The sequence below is a fragment of the Capsicum annuum genome, chromosome 6 (genome assembly GCF_002878395.1).
Source record: "Capsicum annuum cultivar UCD-10X-F1 chromosome 6, UCD10Xv1.1, whole genome shotgun sequence".
Taxonomy (NCBI): Eukaryota; Viridiplantae; Streptophyta; class Magnoliopsida; order Solanales; family Solanaceae; genus Capsicum; species Capsicum annuum.
In genome coordinates, this window is record NC_061116.1 from 181493558 (window position 1) to 181514068 (window position 20511).

At 33.7% G+C, this 20511-nt stretch overlaps 1 protein-coding gene across 1 annotated transcript; it reads left to right on the forward strand.

The window, feature by feature from the left end:
• Nucleotides 1-3104: 3104 nt before the first annotated feature.
• On the forward strand, nucleotides 3105-15155 carry LOC107872911 (coiled-coil domain-containing protein 97). Its single transcript, XM_016719567.2, has 3 exons — nucleotides 3105-3336; nucleotides 11554-12092; nucleotides 14732-15155. The coding sequence occupies exons 1-3, from the start codon at nucleotides 3171-3173 to the stop codon at nucleotides 14981-14983; spliced, it is 957 nt and encodes a 318-aa protein (XP_016575053.1). The 5' UTR covers nucleotides 3105-3170; the 3' UTR covers nucleotides 14984-15155.
• Nucleotides 15156-20511: the final 5356 nt, after the last annotated feature.

Below are 20511 nucleotides of genomic sequence, written 5' to 3' on the forward strand. Positions count from 1 at the left end.
AATACATTCTTCGTGATCTTGGTATTTTTTCTACGTCTCTCGTCTCCGCAAAATGTGACAACAATGGAGCCATACACCTAGAGCATAATCTAATTTTTCAGTCTCGTACCAAACATATTACTTTGGACTATCATTTTGTTCATGAAAAGATCAGTCATGATGACTTGATGATATCTCATGTTCATACCCCTGAACAACTTGCAGAGTTGCTCACCAAAGTTTTTCCCTCTAGCCGTTTTTGTGAGTTCACTGTCAATCTTCACATTTATTCTTACCGTTCAAATTGAGGGTGACTTGATGGTATCTCATGTTCATACCCCTGAACAAGTTGCATAGTTGTTCAAGCCGTTTTCGTGAGCTCACTGCCAATCTTCACGTTTATTCTTCCCGTTCAGATTGAGGGAGGATGTTGGAGTTATCTTATATAATAATTGTAGTAGAACTCTATTTTGTATTTATTCTTGTACTTATTTATTATGTAAATATATGTTGTAACTTCCCCTTATAAATACATGAATATAGAACGAGCAAGACTCAAGTTTTAACCCTTCACTTTATCTCTTTCATCTTAAATCTCTGAACATTGAAAAGAACATAGTTAGCTATTCTATATATACTGGTGGTTTCATGAACATACCTTTTTGTGGATATTGCTTTCCAAAGCTCCCACATAATGTAGAAAGATGTGACTAAAAGAACTGGGACACTTGTCTCAAACACATTGAAGAGTCAATTTTTTTAAAAAAAAAATTGAAATCGAATCAAAGAACCGAAATTTAGTCTGATCAAAATTTTTGGTATTAATGCCCATTCTAGCCATAATAAAGAAATAAAATGGTTTTAATAGGTATAAAAAATTTAAAAAAAAAAAAACAAATAAAAAATGAAAATTTAGCATGAATTGGGATGGTTGGATTATGATCTGATTTTTAACTCAGTTTAGTTCAAGTAATTTTAGGGCAGATCAATAACTCACTCATTTATCAACTCAATTCATTTTGATATGCCCAAATTCAGCCTAGCCTATCCTTTTAACAACCCTAATAATAGTTATCGACAAATATGTGATTGTTATCAGAGATTTAAAAAATGGGGGCAGAAAAAGAAAAATGGAGGAGGGAATATAATTTGAGGAATCAATCCTCACTAATAAAATGATTGTTCAAGTCGTCAATCAATTGAGCTACTAAAATTTTTTTGGAGGTGATCAAAGGTGATGGCTACGTTGGTTGTATGGGACTGGGTACTTGATTTGCGATAGAGCTAGGTAGTTGTAGAGGGTGACTGTTGGCGATATAAGTAATTGACGATTAAAGTCAACAACGATAGTGACATTTGTGGTAATAAAAATATATAGTTTCGATGGAGATGGCAATATGTGGTGTAGTAGTAGACAAAGTTGTGTATGCATGATGGTTGTCATTACTAGTTCTGCCTTAATAAAAAGTTTTGATCAAAGGTGGTATATATATATATATATATGTGTGGGGTTATGCAATAGTAATTGTAAATTGACTCCACTAACTACACATTTATTCAATTATGTACATAAAGGCTAATGAGATTTCTCTATAACGATTGACGAAAATTTTGGACTTTTATATAGCGGTTCAACTCTTGAATTTATCTTACCTTATCTTCTTTGATCACAATCTAGTTCCTGATCCAGTACTTTCAACACTAGGCATCATGCTTTATTGATATAACACCGACCCCGTCTTGGCTCCAAATCTTTTAGGAATAGAATTAAGGTTACCCTTTATTGGTCACAGTTTGAGGATAGCATTTGGTATTACTTTTCCTAAGTTTATTTTGACTTATTCTTCTGCCACATGTCGCAAATCTTAAGTATGATTTTTACATTTTACAATTGAAAAAAATGAAATAACGAAAAGAGTAAAAAAGCAAGAGATGGCTAAGGTAGAACTGAAATGAGAGAGAATAGGAATAATAATAATGCAGAGTTTAGCTTAAACCCGCAATGACTCAACGACCTGCTTCACATAGCCATTTTTTTTTTCAGCTGAACTAACCAATCTTAGAAATATCGATTTACAAATTTATTCTAACTATGCTATATAGATACAATAAAAAAAATTTAAACTATTAAATTGTAGTTAAATGGGTACAATCTGATTATTATACTTAGTAAATGTCTCAAACTTTTGATCATTCATACTCTCAGTTAAATATTTAATAGTTATTACCGCTAAAGCTTAATAGCTAAATTTAACAATTAAGTTTCTAGATTTCACACACATGAGAGACGCAACGCAAGAGAATGCACAATCGAATATAAAAAAGTTATAATCGAATTTTTATCGAAACAAAGGTGATATCTTATTAACTAAATAACTACTACATAATTTACAAACACCAAATACATGAGTTGCTGATTTCCAAAATGAGAACGTCAAAAATGAATAGGATGATTCTGCAAAAAAATTTATTTGCAGTAGAAATAAAATAAGACCAATCTAAATAGTCAATATAGAAATTTCTAACAATCACAAGATTTCACAATATCACTCACATAAAGTCGTATCAATCCATAATTTGCTCCACACTTATCAGAAATAATATTTTAACTCGTTCAATACTTATTTCTGCCCTGAATAACTTTTAAAAAAAATTACTTTGATCGATCCAACACTCCTACATAATTTTAAAAGCACAGGCTCTGTATAGCCTGAAACCACCCTATGTCTCCCAATTGCCATCACTAGGAGAGATATTCCGGTACCTCTTGGTGGGATCAGTTTGTACATGGACTAAAAGTGTGCATATTTTGCAAATATAAGGACGTTTATGTCCAATATTAACCATTATGGTCAATGTACTTTTCTAGTTTGTTTTTTTCTAGTTTGTTTTTATTTATACATTTTGACTTGACATGTTTATTAAAAAATAATTAATAATATAATTATTTTATTATAGTACTTCTAGTATTAAATATTATTTACATTGTCTTTTAAGATTAATTTAAAAAAAGAATAATTAATGATAAGATTTAAAATAAAAAAAAATTATATTCTCTTGATATTTTAGTAAAAAAGAATGTAAAATATAAAAATATAATTAGGTGAGAAATAAAATATTGGAGTAAATAAATAAAAGTCGGTTCGTTAATTTTAGGACTGTAAATATGAAATTAGAGAACTCAAACGTCTATGGCGGAAACTTTGAGCAACCAATCCATGGAGAAATTATCAGAGAGGCTCTCTGTACTGGATAACCTCTATTTCCCGCGCGCTCACCAATCATCCGCCTCTACTCCGTCACAACGCAAATCCCTCCTACTCGACCTTCTCTCTCGCGATGTGCCCCTCTTTTTAGGTAGTCTTCAATTTCAATATAATGGCCTTAATTTCAATTTTTCTCTATTGATTCTTACAAGTTTGAAGTGAATCGGATATAGGATCTACTAGGGTGTAAATTGTTCTCTACCAGGTAGAGCGAAGAAGTGTTGGGGAGAGGTGATTAGATTGGACATGATGCAGTTGCAGCATATCGAGGAAATGACCACAGATAGGAAGGTGTGGACAATAGGAATTGGGGTAAAAGGTTAATAGGTAGGCGTTCATGCTAGTAGGTAGGAGTGTATTTGTAAAAAGGTTAATAGCTAGGACTGTAGGAGTTCATTTGTAAAAGGTTAATAGGTAGGACTGTGTCCATCCTAGAAGGTAGGAGTGCATTGTCTTGTTGCCCTTACTAGTAGTAGTATTATTATTGTTGCTCTTTGATTTCTGTTACTATCTGTTATTTCGTGTAATTTGATTATAGTTTTATTTTATTGTAGTACTGATCTGCTACTATTTGTTGTTTTTGTTATTATCTATTATCTCGTTGTACTTCCATTATGTTTTTCTGTAGACTATATTTGTCTTGAGCTGAGGGTCTATCGTCAACAGTCTCTTTACCTCTGAGGTAGAGGTAGAGTCTGCGTACACTCTACCCTCCCTAAGCCCCGTTCTGTTGGACTACAATGGGTATGTTGTTGTTGTTGTTCCATTAGGCCTATACCATAATGAGTTTTTAAAGGCGAAAAGCACCTAAATCTATTTGGACTTGTAAGTTTAAATCGTAACTGACATATGAGCTTTGGCAGTTAAAGGTGCTAAAGAAGAAAAAAAAAATTATATGCATTGTAAGAAAAGATGATTATAAGCACAAACTGTATTTATTTAGGCAAAAGATTGAAACTTATACTGAAGCTAATTATATGAGGAGATATCATATCAATTTCTGATTTATTGTAAAAATGTGGTTAACTAACTTGTTTTCTAATTCCTTATTCCTTAATCATTATATTATTCATCTAGAGGCTTTGTTTTTATTATCTGGAATTGTGTTGTTAGAACAAAGACCATGCCCCATGAGGTGCTTGCCTTATTGACCTGCTGTGAGTTCGACCTAAGTGACATAAGCGCCCAACACGAGCTTCACTTACTTTGAGAGCTTAAGCTCCTCAAGTGAGCGTTTTACTCGGCACTTATGTTTGTTCAAATGTTGAAAGCCAATTTTGAGAGAGAAAAATTGGCGAACTAGAGAGAAGCCAAATATGAATCTTAACAAGTTGGGGAAAACATAGGTTATGTGCTCCAAACTCATATGCATTTGGTAAGTTCAGGTATTTCCCTCGACTTTCTCTCTTTGTATATTTGAGGAATCCGCTCAAAAAATTCTTATGGTCCAGTGAGAACCCAAGGGTGTGGCCTAGTAGTCAATGAATTGAATTGAGAATCTCATCTCAGGTTCAAATCCCAGTTGAGACAAAAAATACACTTGGTGATTCATCCCATATGTCCTAGCCTTGGTGGGCATAGTTACCTTATATCCTGTTGTTGGTGGGAGGTGGCAGTTATCCCATGGATTTAGTTGAGATGAGCGAAAACTGGCCCGGACACCATAGGTTGTCAAAAAAAATAAATTCTTATGTTCCAGTAAATGTGCTAATATTTGATCCACAATGTTCTTAGGGGATGTTGATCTCATTAAAGAACCGATAGCTGTTGTGCTGCACTTGGAGCTTTTTAGCTGAAAGTTATAAAAATTGTGTCTAAACATTAGGGCAGATCAATAACTTGCACATTTATCAACTCAATTCATTTTGATATGCCTAAATTCAGCCTAGCTTATCCATTTAACAACCCTGATAATAGTTATCGATGATTATGTGGTAGTTATCAGAGATTTAAAAAAAAAAATTGTTGCAGGAAAAGGGAAAATGGAGGAGATATAAGGTGGGGAATCAAATACTCACCAATATGATGAAAGTTCAAGTCGCAAATCAGCTGAGCTAGATTTTCCTGATGGTGATCAAAGGTGATGGCTATGTTAGCGGTTATTTGGTAGAAACTGTAGAGGGTGATTGTTGGTGATGTAAGTGGTTGATGGTGAAGGTCAACAAAGATAGTGACAATTGTGGTAAAAAGATATAGTTCCAAATTTCCAATGGAGATGGTGACGTGGTATAGTGGTAGACAAGGTTGGTGATGCATGGTGGTTGTCATTAGTAGTTGTGCACTAATAAAAGTTAGTGTTGATTGAAGGTGGTATGTGTACATGGTTAGGCAATAGTAATTGGAAATTAACTCCATTAACTACACATTTATTCAGTTATGTACGTAAAGGCTAATTGAGATCTCGCTATAACAGTTGACGGAGATTTTGGACTTTTACATATCGGTTGAATTTCTGAACTTATCTGGATTTATCTTCTTTGGTCACAATCCGGTGTTCGATCCAGTACTTTCAAGGCTAGGCATCAGCCTTTATTGATATAACATCGATCTCGATTTTCTTGGATCCAAAGGAATAGAAATAAGGGTACCCTTTATCGGTCACAGTTTGAGGATAGCATTTGGTATTATTTTTGCTGAGTCACTTTTGACTTATTCTTCTTGCCACATGTTGCAAATCTTAAGTATGATTTTTACAATAAACAATGAAAAAAAATTAAAAAGAAAAATACCTCAATTAAAATAACGAAAAGAGTAAAAAGCCAATGATAGCTGGGGTAGAACTGAAATGGGAGAGATTAGGGATATAATAAGGCAGAGTTTAGCTTAAACCTGCAATGACTCAACCTGTCCTGCCCCTCATAGTTATTTTTTTTGTTTTTTCTTTCAACTGGACTAACCAGTCTTAGAAATATCGATTTACAAATTTGTTTACTCTAACTACGCTATATAGCTAATATATAAAAGTTAAGCTATTAAGCTTTAGCTAAATGGGTACAATCCAATTATTATTATTATTATTTTTTATTTTTTATTTTTTTTTTGACTTGCACCGAGTGTCCGAGACTCTTCGAGCCCTGACTAATCTCAGGGGCGCACAGGCCCTCGGCAAGGAGTTTCCTGCAAGTGCACCACGGGTAATTTAGGGTTTCACCCAGCCCGATGGCCCTCAGAAATTGTTTGCATCCAATGGGTATCGAACTTGAAACCTTGGAGCACCCCAAAGCTCAAGCCAATTATTATATTTACTAAATGTTTCAAACTTTGGATCATTCGTACTCAATTAAATATTTAATAGTTATTACTGCTAAAGCTTATAGATAAATTTAATAGTTAAGTTTCTAGATTTCACACACATTAGACACAAAGCAAGAGAACATACAATCAGATACAATAAAGTTTTAATCTAAATTTTAACGAAACAAAGGTGATATCTTATTGTCACGACCCGAACCGGGGCCCTGGCTGTGACGAGCATTCCCGAACCCGAAGGCTCGGAACGCCCTTTGTCTATCTGGTAATCATGCACATAATTCATATGATCAAAGTAATACGGAATAGACACAATAATACGGAAACATGGGCAAAAATTTAAAACAGTTAAAGGCCTGAAAACATGCCCAACAATATTTAATAAACATCTGCAACAGTCTGCGAAATCTCTACTGACATACTATCTGAATAACTGGGACAAGGCCCCCAGTAGACCAAAAGCCATACTGAAATAAATTCCTAAATGACTAGGCCTTCCGAAGCAAAGAAGGCTCACCAACTGAACTTTGAGACAACCCTGTCTGTAGACTCTACTGAGGATTTGGATCCCTAGACTGTGCCTCAGTACCTAGGAGGAAGGGGGGTCAGCATAATTGTACTGGCACGCGAAGCAATCCAAAATAAAGTAATTATATATATATATATATATAATACGTGAGAGCAAATGTTCATCAAACATTATGCATAAAACAGTTTCTGAAAAACACATGGGCACTTTCTGAAAACATGTAACCTGTCTGTAAATCTCAAACTCTGATCTGTGTATTACTTCTAAGTTAGGTGGTATCCTCTACAATTCTGATATTCCACGGGCGATATGGAATCCGCCATTGACTCGGTGGGGAAGCCTCCAACCCGAGTATGTCGCAAGGGTTGAAGTTCCTGAATTTGATACGCCACACGACACTTAAGTCAACGTATAATAATATACCTGGGTCGGCAAACCACGATTTTAAGCAATGAGTTGCTTGAACTCAAGCCCTCTCCAGGGAACCAACTAACATCTCTGTATGCCCATTTTTAACCTTTTCTGTACATGCAACATTCTGAATGTCTAAAATCATGATAGTCTGAAATGTCTATTAGTCTGAGTCTGATATGGCATTGGTCTGAATTGGTATCGCCATACCAAGACTTGCAAGTCATGATTTCTGAGCCATAATACATTAAGCTAAATCTTTCATTTAAAGCATAATTTAGATCACCAAAAACATGCAATTGATATAGAAGATTTCGTGTTTCGAAACTCAAGTCAAAATCATGCAAAAACTTCATCAACATATGGTGGTCTAGTGCCTTTAGCAAATCCATGCACTCTTTCATTACATGCATTATGAACATTAAACATTCATGCTAGATTCCCTCTTTAGTGATTTAAAACCACCTTTAAATCATAACAAGAGTTCAATCATTTCATATAGTGCTTTTGCAAAACAATTCATATGCTATAAGAAATCTGAAAAATTCACTAAAGAGGGAATTCACCGAAAATCATGCTCTCAACAAGAATTCATTCTTAAATACATGGTTTCATACATTCATATTCTCAAATCACTTTGGGGAAGGTCAAAAGACCAAAACAATGATGTTGAAACATTTAATACATGAATATATATATATATTCAAAAATCCCATTCTAAAACATAATTTTTCTATGCCCATGAGAATTTAGGAAAACCCCGCGTACCTCTATTTCGAAAAATAATGGGTGCTTCTTGAATCCTGTGGATTGGGGATTTCGAATCTCTAATCAATTTTGAAAACCTACGGTTAAATCTTGATTTATTTGGGTTTTTCGTTTGAAATCCTTGGGAGTGTTCTTGAGAATTTTTAGATGAATGTGGATGTATTTTGGAGAATTGGGGACTGAATTTCGTGTTTATGGCTGAATAAGGGTGGGAAAAGGATCATTTTGCCCCAAAAACGGAGTGTTTAAGTCACTTGAAACCATAAGATATGCGCCGCATATGATATCGCCTATATTTACATAGGCGCCACATATGCTATCGCATATGCTTTCCAGTGACCATGTGCGATTGGTTAGGCGACGCATACTACTTTGAAAGGCCATAACTTCTTGCTCAGGTGTCGGATTTTAGCAAAATTGGTATCGTTGGAAAGTTAACTCGAAGACCTATCATTTGACACATAGTAGGCTCTCTAATTCGACATATTCAGAGAGTTATGGTCGATGGAAGCTGACATAAATTACAACGTCCACTAAAACTTAATCGATCGAAATAGTTTCAACTCGTCCTTGAGTTGAAGGACCTATATGGTGTAAATTCATGCTCAAATGGATTCACATACTACATAAACATGCCAAATTGGCATAGGATTTAAGGCTCTGGGATTATCAACGCATCAGAGTCATGGTTTTTATTCTAGCCCGAAATGCGGGGTGTTACACTTATTAACTAACTAGCTACATAATTTACTTGCACTAAATACATGAGCTGCTGATTTTCAAAAAGAGAACGTCAAAATTGAATAGGATGATTCAGAAAAGAAGTTTATTTTCAGCAGAAATAATGATAGGACCAATCTAAAAGTCAACATAGAAATTTCTGGCAATGACAAGATTTCACAATATCAAACCCACATAAAGCCATATCAACCCATAATCTGCTCCACTGTATTAGAAATAATATTTTAACTCGCCCTGCACTTGTCCTGACCCAGATAATTTTTAAAAAAATTTACTTTAGTCTGTCGTACACCCTTTCTCTATAATTGCATAGCCTAAAATCTGCCCGAAAACCACCCTATGTCGCCGTATTGCCATCTGTATATGGACTAAAAGTGTATATATTTTGCAAACATAGAGGACCATTATGTTCAATGCAATATTAGAGTAAATAAACAGAAGTCGGTTTGTTAATTTTAGGGCTGAGTAAATATGAAATTGGAGGTCTCAACGTCTAACGCGGAAACTTTAAGTAACCAATTCATGGAGAAATTATCAAATAGTCTTTCTGGACTTGATAACCTCTATTCCCCACACGCTCACCAATCATCTGCTTCTACTCCTTCCCAACACAAATCCCTCCTACTTGACCTTCTCTCTCGCGACGTGCCCCTATTTTTAGGTACTCTTCAATTTCTATATAATGGCCTTAGTTTCAATGTTTCTCTATTGATTCTTACAAGTTTGAAGTGAATAGGATATAACATCTACTAGGGTTTAAATTGTCCTCTACCAGGTAGGTAGAGTGAAGAAGTACTAGGGAGAGGTGATTAGATAGGAAATCGCGCAGTTGCAGCATATCGAGGACATGACTTTAGATAGGAAGGTGTGGATTATTGAAATTAGGGTAAAAGGTTAATAGGTAGGATTGCGTCCATGCTAGTAGGTAGGAGTGCATTTTCTTGTTGCCCTTACTAGTAGCTATATTATTACTCTTGTTCTTCGATTTCTATTACTATCTGTTGTTTCATGTAGTTTGATTATAGTATTATTTTATTGTAGTATTGTTCTGCTACTATTTGTTGTTTTTGTTATTATCTATTATCTCTTGTATTTTCATTATGTTTTTTAAGATTATATTTGCCTTGAGCTAAGGGTGTATCGACAACAGCCTCTTTAGCTCTGAGATAGAGGTAGAGTCTGCGTACACTCTGCGCCCCCCCCCCCCCCCCCCCCAGACCCCTTTTTGTTGGACTACATTGGGTATGTTGGTGTTTTTGTTCCATTAGGCCTCTACCGTAATGTGTTTTTAAAGGCGAAAAGCACTTAAATCTGTTTGGACTTTTAAGTTTAAGTCATAACTCACATATGAGCTTTAGCGGTAAAAGGCGTTAAAGAAGAAATGCATTGTAAGAAAAGATGATTATAAGCACAAACTATATATTTTTCTTTTTATAACCGTGGTGTCCGGGCCAGCTTGCGTGCACCTCGACTAAATCCACAGGATACCTGCCACTTCCCACCAGCAACAGGTACCAGGTAACTCTGTCCACCAAGGCTAGAATAGATGGGAAGAAGACACCTAGTGTTTGTCTCTGTTGGGAATTGAACCTAAGACCTCATGGCGCTCATCCCAACTTCATTGAACCACTAGGCCACACCCTTGGGTGCTAAGCACAAACTATATTTATTTAGGCAAAAGATTGAAACTTATAGTGAAGCTAATTATATATGAGGAGAAATCATATCAATTTCTGATTTATATGTAAAAATATGGTTAACTCACTTGTTTTCCAATCCTTATTCCTTAATCATTATATGATTCATTTAGAGGTTTTGTTTTTATTATCTAGTATCGTCTTGTTAAAACAAAGACCATGACCCATGAGGTGCTTGCCTTGTTGACCTGTTGTGAGTTCAACCAAAATGACATAAGCGCCCAACACGAGCTTCACTTAATTTGAGGGCTTAAGCTCCTCAAGTGAGTGTTTTACTCGGCACTTATGTTTGTTCAAATGTTAAAAGCCAGTTTTGAGAGAGAAAAATTGGCAAACTAGAGAGAAGCCAAATATGAATCTTAATAAGTTGAGGAAAACGTAGGTTGTTGCGCTCCAAATTCGTATGCATTTGGTAAGTTTAGGTATTTCCCTAGACTTCTCACTCTTTGTATATTTGAGGACTCCGCTTAAAAAATTCTTATGGTCCAGTAAGAACCCAAGGATATGGCCTAGTAGTCAATGAAATGAATTGATAATCTCATGTCTCAGGTTCAAATCTCAGTAGAGACCAAAAAAAAAAACACGTCGGTGATTCTTCCCATATGTCCTAGCCTTGGTGGACATAGTTACCTTATATCCTGTTGTTGGTGGGAGGTGGAAGGTATCCCATGGATTTAGTTGAGGTGAGTGAAAGATGGCCGGGACAAATCTTATGTTCCAGTGAATGTGCTAATATTTGATTCACCATGTTCTTGTGGGATGTTGACCTCATTAAAGAACACAGATAGCTGTTGTGCTGCACTTGGAACTTTATAGCTGAAAGTTATAAACATTATGTGTCTAAATGAAGAACATTATAAACATCATTAATCTCTGCTTCTAAATCTCTTTCTGCTGATACTTGGAATTGCAGAACGTTATGGGACGCAGTTAACATCAGACGAGCTTAATGAATTTGAAACTTTGAAATATGATTATGAAATCAATTGGCATCTGAATCATCTGAGGAGTGTTATTAGCCCGACACAAGAAGATCTAAAGTCCAGGTCAGTTAAGATTAAGAACAGACGGCGAGCTTATCTGGACAAATTATTAAGTGATGGACAGTACTTCTCAGAGGACGCAATGAGGGAACGAGAGCCATATTTGCACCATGAGTATTTGGGGAAGTTCCAAGATCCAAGTGGGAGGAGCATGGCGAGACCAGGGGAACGATGGTCTGAGACACTAATGAGGCAGTCAGAAGAGGCAGCACTTGTTAAGAAAATTAGGGATGAGCAGCAGAGACGAGGTGTAGCTCAGAGTGATTGGGTCGGGTTTGACGCTCAGGAACTTGAAAATATGCAGGAGGAGGAGGAAGAAGAAGAAGAAACAGAGGAGGAGGAAGAAGAAGAAGATGAGGAGGAGGAGCAAGACAAAGATGAAAAGGACATGTCAACTAATAGACAAGAGGTAATTGTTTTTCAGCTTGTAGATAGGATACCAAAAATATTTGTTGTGCCTGCTGGTTATTTTTAGTTACATTCTAACTTGCAGGTTCAGTAAATATTTGTAATTGTCTGTTATTATATTGCATTTATTCCGAGACAATGATGGTTTGGTTATTTACTAGATTCATGGAGATATAGAACAGCATATAAGTTATCATGCTTGCATATCCATCATTTGAGTCTCCAATAATTACATATTCGATTTGGCCTATGGACAAATATGCAAGCATACGTTTCATGCTTGTTTGAGTAATAGCAATGAGATTTCCCAATATCATGTTAAGAATAGCTAGGATTTCCAGAAGAAGATGCCATTCGTTTGATGAGAAATAAAAAGGAATATCGAAAATTCGAGTGGCTGAAGCTGAAACAGCTACTTTCGAAGTAACAGAAAGAAAAGAAACGTCTGGAGTGGGAGAGTCAGACCGGCTAATTCAAGAGTAACCTTGTACAGTGATGATTGCCAATTGAAAGAAACAAATTTGCTGTGTTTTATCAATTATAGTGGAGTAGGAATTGGAAATTGGTTGGAGGTACTTTTAGTGATGTGTAGGGGATTAAAGCATAAGGAGTTGTTCTTTTAGGAGTCATTTGGTGTGAGGGATAAAAAGAGATAGTCCCGGGATAAATTTTTACTATCCCTTAATCCCTTGTTTGGTTACAAAATGTGGGATAACTTATCCCAGGATTAATAATTAGTACTGGGATAAGTTATCCCTACCTTTGGGTGGTATAGTAATACGGGGATAACTTATTCCGGGATAAAATGTGTAAAATAACAAAAATACCCTTCTTAAACCCTCTTTTATACATCACTTTTCACATTCATGTATATTCTCATATTTTTTAATACCAATTTCCTTCACTATTCGTTATTTTTTGGTAATATATTTTTCTATTAAAAATTGCACTATAAATATAATTTTTATTTATTAATATATTATATGTTGAATTTGTTTGCTTAATTCTTATGTTTATTTATAATTTGATTTCTCTTATAAAAGTGTTGACTCCGCTACTTAATTACGTATTTTTAGTTAAATAGTCTTTTTGTCACCTAAAAATTTAAATTTTATATATCGATTAAAATAAAGATAACTTTAATATTTTATAATATAAGAGTGACATGTGCTTAAATGAAGTGACATAAACAATAAAATCTTTTTTACTTCAACAAATTTAAGATGAGTTTTTATTTTTTAAAAACACACGGCACAATCATGAGAATGCGCACACAAAAATATTTAAGCTAAATAAGATGAAATTTTTATTTTTAAGAATGAATAAATAAAGCTTGCAAAGAAAATATAAGAAAAAAATGAAATAAGGTGGAGGATATTTTTGTAAACAAACAACTTATTCTTGGAAATTATACGATGCATACTGTTTTGAATGTAACAAACCAAACACTCAATAACAAATAATCCCAGCATAACTTATCCAAACATAACTAATTCCAGCATAACTTATCCCAATATACCTTATTCCAACATAACTAACCCCAACATAACTTGTCTTCAAACCAAACGACCCCTTAGTACTTTGCCTAAATTGTAGAAGGTTTTAGCTTATGGATTTAGGGAGCCTACCTGAAGTCTAAGTCTTTGTAACTTCTGACTCACTTACCTTTGCGAGGTTTTGCCCTAACATGTTTACCAACTCTAGAGAGCTATGATGTTGCGCTTCTTAATGGCCAGTTGGAAAGTTCTATAAGGATGCCCCTTAAATTTTGTCTAGTTGTGTGTGTTTTTTCTTGTGAGGGGTTTGCGAATCTGAATGTACTATTGACAACAGGTCTAACTTAATGTTGTTGTCGTTCCATTTGAAATTGAGAAGTCAAAGTGTGTGTTGAAAAAGGGATATGAATTTTTTGGTCTCTTCAGTTGAAAATTTCAAGAGCTTATTTTATGGAGACCTTCCATGAGCTTCTCCTGATATCTCTTCATCTTGTAAGAAGTAAGAGTGAAGCTTTGTCTTTGTGCCTTTTTAGTTTCTAGTGGTTGGTGCTTTTGCTTTTGCTTGCACCCATTAGAGTTCCTACTTACCTTCTTATTCCTTCTTCAGTGAATTAAGTTTATCTCTTGCTTCATCAGCTGACTGCCCAATCTGGTGGGCCAAAGGAGTGCCAGGAGATGCTTGCATTGTTTGCTTTTTCAAGGATTTTATGCTAGCTTCTTCCCTTCCTTTTTCTGTGCGTGCCTTTTCCTTTATATACCTGGAGACTTAAGTTTTCAAGTGTTATCTTGGAGGTTGGCGCATTCAGTTTATTCTGAAGATTTTTAGAAGCTCGAGTTGGACTTGTGTCTATGGGTTGGTGTGTATACTTGTCAACGGGGCTTTCACAATTTTCGTTCTCAAATCACAGACCATTATTGCCCTATTTATTGACACATTCCAGTTTTAGTGAAGCTCTATAGAAAGCTCAAGTTGGAGTTGTATCTAGGTTTTGTTGCATGCATGTTGCATGTCAATAGTACTCAACTTTTGTTCTTAAATCATACTTAGACCACTATCTTTTTGTTTTGTCTGTTATCCTTGGTGGTCTTACTTTTCCGAGTACCTATCAGAAAATGATCTATTTCGTTCCTATCAAATTTGAAGGTTCATCCAAATAACCCTGATGCTTCGGATGACACGCCATCAGAGAGGAGAAGACCTGCTATGATGGATTCTCTGTCAACAGAGGAGATGCAAGAGCGACTGGACCAGTTCGCTTACATCATGCAGGAAAAGTTTTTATTAGGAGAAGATGGTTTGGATTACTCAAAAATTGACGAGGATGAGACCTTGGATGATCATTGGATGAAAGAAGCAAATTATGATGCTGAGGAGAAGTACTTTGATGATGACTGAGCTTAATTACCGAGTGGTATCTAGCTTTTGATACTACATAAGTACACATCTTAACAAGTTTCTATCATGTATATGTTGTTAGCGCTGTATGCAAGTATGCTTAGGTTTAATATGGTTAATGTAGCTGAAGATCGATGGCTGGGTTTTGTTTTTTAAAGTTGCTTCCTATCGATCTTCTTGTGTCAGCTTACCGTTCCTTAATATCTGGGATTAGCTAGTAAATTCGAATTACAATTCAAGCAGCTTTTGAATATTCTTGTCCAAATTAGTGACACAATGCTCAAGTCGCAGAATTCAGAACTACTGTAATGCCATTTGATTAGGTCGAAAGATAGGGAAGTTGGAGAAGCTTCCTAGTTTGGATTTATTTTAGATCTTTCAAAAATAGCAGCATTTTGCTATAAATAACACCTTTCATAGTCACATTTTACATAATTATCATTTATAGTCGTCGTATTCGATTTATGCCCGCTGTATTAGGATAGAAGGTTAGTGCCAATTTGGGTCGTTGGGGTAAGGCACTACTTGGTAGGTGTATTATTCTTGTTATGCCACCTTGTTGCATGCTTTATTACGAATTTGTTTACTACTCCTTATATTTTTCCTTGTGGGTGGCGTTTGTTACATGCTTTATTACGGATTTGCTTATTATTCCTTGTCTTGAGTCGGGAGTCAATCAGAAACAGCCTTTCTACTTCTCCGGAGGTAGTGGTATGGACTACGTACATCTTATCCTCTCCAGACCCCACTATGTAGGAATATACTGGGTTTGTTGTTGTTGTATTTGGTTTTACAGATAGTTAAAATATGAATATAGTCCCTATTTAGTCGCACCAAAAATAAAATTTAATATTTTTAAAAAGAAAAAAATCTCAATCACGCTTATTTCGTTGAACTGAATATTTTCTTGCCTAACACTACCATTATCTTTTTTTTATATATATTTTTTTTTTCATTTTTTGTGTTTTTCCCATTTCTCTTCTTTTTTCTATTTTTTTCTACTTTTATTTTTTTTCATTTCTTTCTTTTTCTTTTTTTCCCTTTTTAATCTCTATCTTCTATTTCTCTTTTTTCTTTTCTTTTCTTCTTTGATTTTTTTATTTTCTTTTTTGTACTTATTTTCTTTATTTTTTTTTTGTTCTATTTTATATTTTTTGTATTTTCGAAAAATATGACTAGTCGAGCACATGTCATGGATGATACCGTAAATACCATAGTTGTTTATCTTATTTGTAGTTACACTGCCATTTATATTTTTGTATTTATTGATACAACTGTATTTGTATTTGTATTTTAAAGTTCGCACTTGTATTTATATTTTATAGTTCGCATTTGTATTTGTATTTAATAGTTCGCACTTGTATTTGTATTTGTTAGTTTGCGCCATCATTTATATTTTATATAATTCACACTTGTATTTTAAAAAATTATTTAATATTTGTATTTTATAATTGATTGCATATTATATTGGATTATATTTATATTATGGTTTTATTGTGTTTGTATATTTAGATTATGTTTGGATTATACTTGTATTTGTATTTCATTTTCTTCATTACCTTTTTATTTTTAAGAAGTTATTTTGTATTTGTATTTGTAAGTTGATTGCATATTGTATTTAGTCGTGACTATGTACAATTTATCATTTGTATTTGTATACAAACAAGTAAGTGCATTAATTGTATTTTCGTGATTCTAAAATATATAAATGTCATGTATCATTTGATACAAATGTACCGTTTTATATTTGTATATCAAAATTATCATTCATATTTGTACATAAACAAATATCACTTAATACAAATACAATGACAAACAAATGAAACAAAAGATTTTACAAATACAAATACAATATGTATTTGTATAAAAATTTGAGTTGTGTTTATTTGTATAAATACATACAACCAGTATCAATAAATACAAACAATTATTCATAGAAACAAAATCAATCGTTCCTTTTCAATAATTAAAAAATACAAATGATAGTTCACACTTGTATTTGTATGTTATAGTTCGCATTTTTATTTGTATTTTATAGTTCGCACTTGTATTTGTGTTTGCTAGTTCGCACAAATGAAAAGAAGGAGAGAAATTGAAAAGAAAAAAAAGGAGAAAAACGAGAAGAAGAAGAAGAAAAATGAAAAGGAAAAAAAGAAAAATAAAAAAAAATAAAGAGAAATCAACAAGAAAAAGAAAAAGAAAAATTGAAGAAAAAAACTGAAAAAGAAAAAAGAAGAAGGGAATAATAGAAAATATAAAAAGAGAAAAAATACACGAGAAAAGCTATGAATTGTAATTATGAATAATTAATAGGCAAGAGGGAGGCTATGAATTGTAATTAATTGAAAATTAGGTTTTAAGTGATAATAAAAGCCTAATAATAGTTAATCCGATTAATTTTCCCTTTATTTTATTGGTCTTTGTACGATATTCCTTTCGAGGAATTCGCTATTTTTAGGTCAACTTTAATCATATTGATGTAAGTGGCTGCAACTCCCATCCCATACACAATTTGTTGCATTTTACTATTTTAGATAACTGATTTGATCTATGCCTAATCTTGCAATTGTCTTTAATAGGAATTGCTATTAATTTGAATGTTAAGTCGACTTCAATCACTAATGCTCTCTTGATTCAATGAAACTAGAGCTAATGCTCTCTGATTCAAAGAAGCTAGAATGAAAGAGCAGCCTATTTAATCCCTGGAATTAAGTAGGTGTTTGTCCATAAGGTTTGGGAGTTTGATTTCAAAGCAAAATTTCAATTTTGACTTCAACTCATGATGAATTCTAAATTTTTCAAAAATAAGATTTGGGTTTCGAATTGTAGAACTTGAATTTCAAATTGATTTCAATTTTTTTAAAAAAACATATATATAATTTGACCCATGAGGTTATATTTTGTAAAAGAAAATACCTACAATTTTAAATTTTTTGAAAAAAAAAAAAAGAGAAACCCTCTGCGAAAAAGTTGTTCATACCATATCAAAGTATTTTATCATATTTGGTTCTCATCTACAGAAGAACATAGCTAATTATAACGACGCTCGTACTGAAAAACCTCAAGTAAGCAATCAGTCCTTTTCAAAGTCTTTCTGAAACTTTTTGTGGTCATTGAAACTCAAAAATGAATATAAATATTTTCTTAGAAAGTGTATTCTTAATGTCCTATTTGTTAATACAAATATCTTTAAGAGATTTAACTAATTATAATATGTGTAGCATCTGCGATTTTGCAACAAAAATAATTGACAATGTTTTTGTTGTCTGAAAACTCAGTTAGCGTGAATGTTTACTCCTTCAGCTTGCCCAATTTAGGAAATATTGGTAATTTTATATTATGGTGAAATGATTTGTTTCGTCATACATGTCAGTATCTAGATTCTATTGAGCTCTTAAGATAATGCCTATCTTATGACAAATGTAGAGAGCAAGAAATTCTTTATGTAATAAGGCTTTTGATTTACATGAATATAACGAGGCTTTGCAATCTTTGACAAATTTGACTTATAAATCAAATAGGGTTTATGATATTGCTATTATCACAGTACAAAATTGGATTACTGTTTTCACTTATTAGGTTTACTTACAACAAAGGAAAATTCAAGTATTGATATGACAATTATAGATAGCTTTGATTATTTGCTTCATACCTTTCGAACTCCTATTCAATTTGTAGGTAAGACCATAATCGTTGAAGTATTAACAATTCAAAAGGCTTTGAAAACAACAGTATAAAAAGGTTGATCAAAGGTTCATATACTATCATATGTGAAGAATGTGGTACAAATGTTATAAAAGAAGTTGACAATATGTTGAAAAATAAATACTACTTGCGAGGGTATATGACGATTGATAAATTACTTTCAAGAAATTAAGATTGTACATATTCTTAGATCATAAAATGTTAGCTCATAATCTAGCTAAATTTTCTAGTCTAGTTTATATAATTTTTTATTGTGATTATGTTTTCTCAGTTAGATTGTAAATGATTCAATTGTCTTACAAACATCTGAAACATATAATGAGATGATCTAATAAAGTGGTTTACTAAAAAAATAAATCAAATAATAGTTAATTAGTTACTACTACGAATTATTGATTTATTGAATCAATGAATCTTTGTATAAAATTATGTATATTTGAAAGTTTGTATTAACATATAATCATAAATATTTATTTATAAAAAAAATATAAAGATATATAATGAATTCATTGTGGAGGGACCAGGTGCTAGTGTGGTGCTATGTGGTGCTAATGTGGACAGGTGCTAAGTGAGATAACGTGAAGAGGTACTGGGTTGGCTATTTATCTGAAGCAGGGGGGATATTGATACGGGGAACACAATTAGAGGAAGCATGGTGATAGGGGGAACATACAGTGGTTACTCTGAAGATTGAATGAATTATGATGCTTTGAAGCTATGGTTTGTCATCATCAAAAAGAAGAAAAATTGATGTCCTATGTTTTGATGATGATCAGTTGACAACAAAGTAATAGGTCCATGGCTCATCATGAAGTGGTATAATTGTCAACTTTACACAGTTTTGTTCGCTAGTGCAACTAATTGTTCAGGAGTGCAGTGTACCCATTACGACACCTGGTCCAATCAAAATTCAACCTTATCTTATTCACTACTATAAATAGATAAGGACGTCTCCCATTCTATCAGTATTTGCAAAATCGAGAATTTAAGGAGAAACGGTGAAAACTTAATATTGCTCAAATTCTAAGTTTCTGTGTGCTTCAAGTTTCATTGTTCTTGAGTCAAGTCCTGATTTGTAATCGAATTACTCATCTTATAAGAGTAATGGTTTTCTTTTGACAGTAGAGTGCTTGAGTAAAGTTACCTGCGATGATATTGATTTGAGTTAATCAATATTTGACAGTTGTCAAGAGGAGTTTGTAATAGAGTTATTACAAATTAGTGGAGCTTAGAGTTAAGGTCTAATGGAGTCTGTAATCAAAGGGTTTTGATTATAGTGGAGTTTTGAGTGCCTGCAAGGGCAAGACGTATTTTTTTTCTCCCTTGAGTAAGGAGGTTTCCACATATATCTATGTGTCTTTTACATTCCTGCCAGTTTTATATTTGTTAATGTTTATTGCCTTTAAGTGATTCTAAGGGACCTAATCCCTTGTACGGTAGTGCACCCTCCATGATTTATCAATTGGTATCAGAGCAGGGACACTCTAAAAGAGTCATACCTAGAATGTTTTTTTTTTATCATGGCTACTCTACCTAATCTAGAAGAAGGGCAATCTACCACTAGACCATCCCGCTTTAATGGGCAGTACTATGAGTGGTGGAAAATTAGGATGTATGACTTCATTATAGCTGAGGACAGTGAGCTGGTGGATGTAATACTTGATGGTCCTCATATATCTGTTAGGGAGAACAAGGAAGAAGACATAACAAAGATGGTTGTCAAAATCAGGAGAGAATTTGATGATGAAGATCGTAAGAAAGTTGAGAAGAATTGCAAGGCTAAAAAGTTGCTTATGTATGGTATAAGACCAGATAAATATAAT

Excerpts from the sequence above, each read along its gene's own strand:
- LOC107872911 (XM_016719567.2), top strand. The coding sequence starts at position 3,171 with ATGGCGGAAACTTTGAGCAACCAATCCATGGAGAAATTATCAGAGAGG. Across the intron at positions 3,337-11,553 it reads CGATGTGCCCCTCTTTTTAG|AACGTTATGGGACGCAGTTA; the intron begins GTAGTCTTCAAT and ends TTGGAATTGCAG. Across the intron at positions 12,093-14,731 it reads TGTCAACTAATAGACAAGAG|GTTCATCCAAATAACCCTGA; the intron begins GTAATTGTTTTT and ends TCAAATTTGAAG.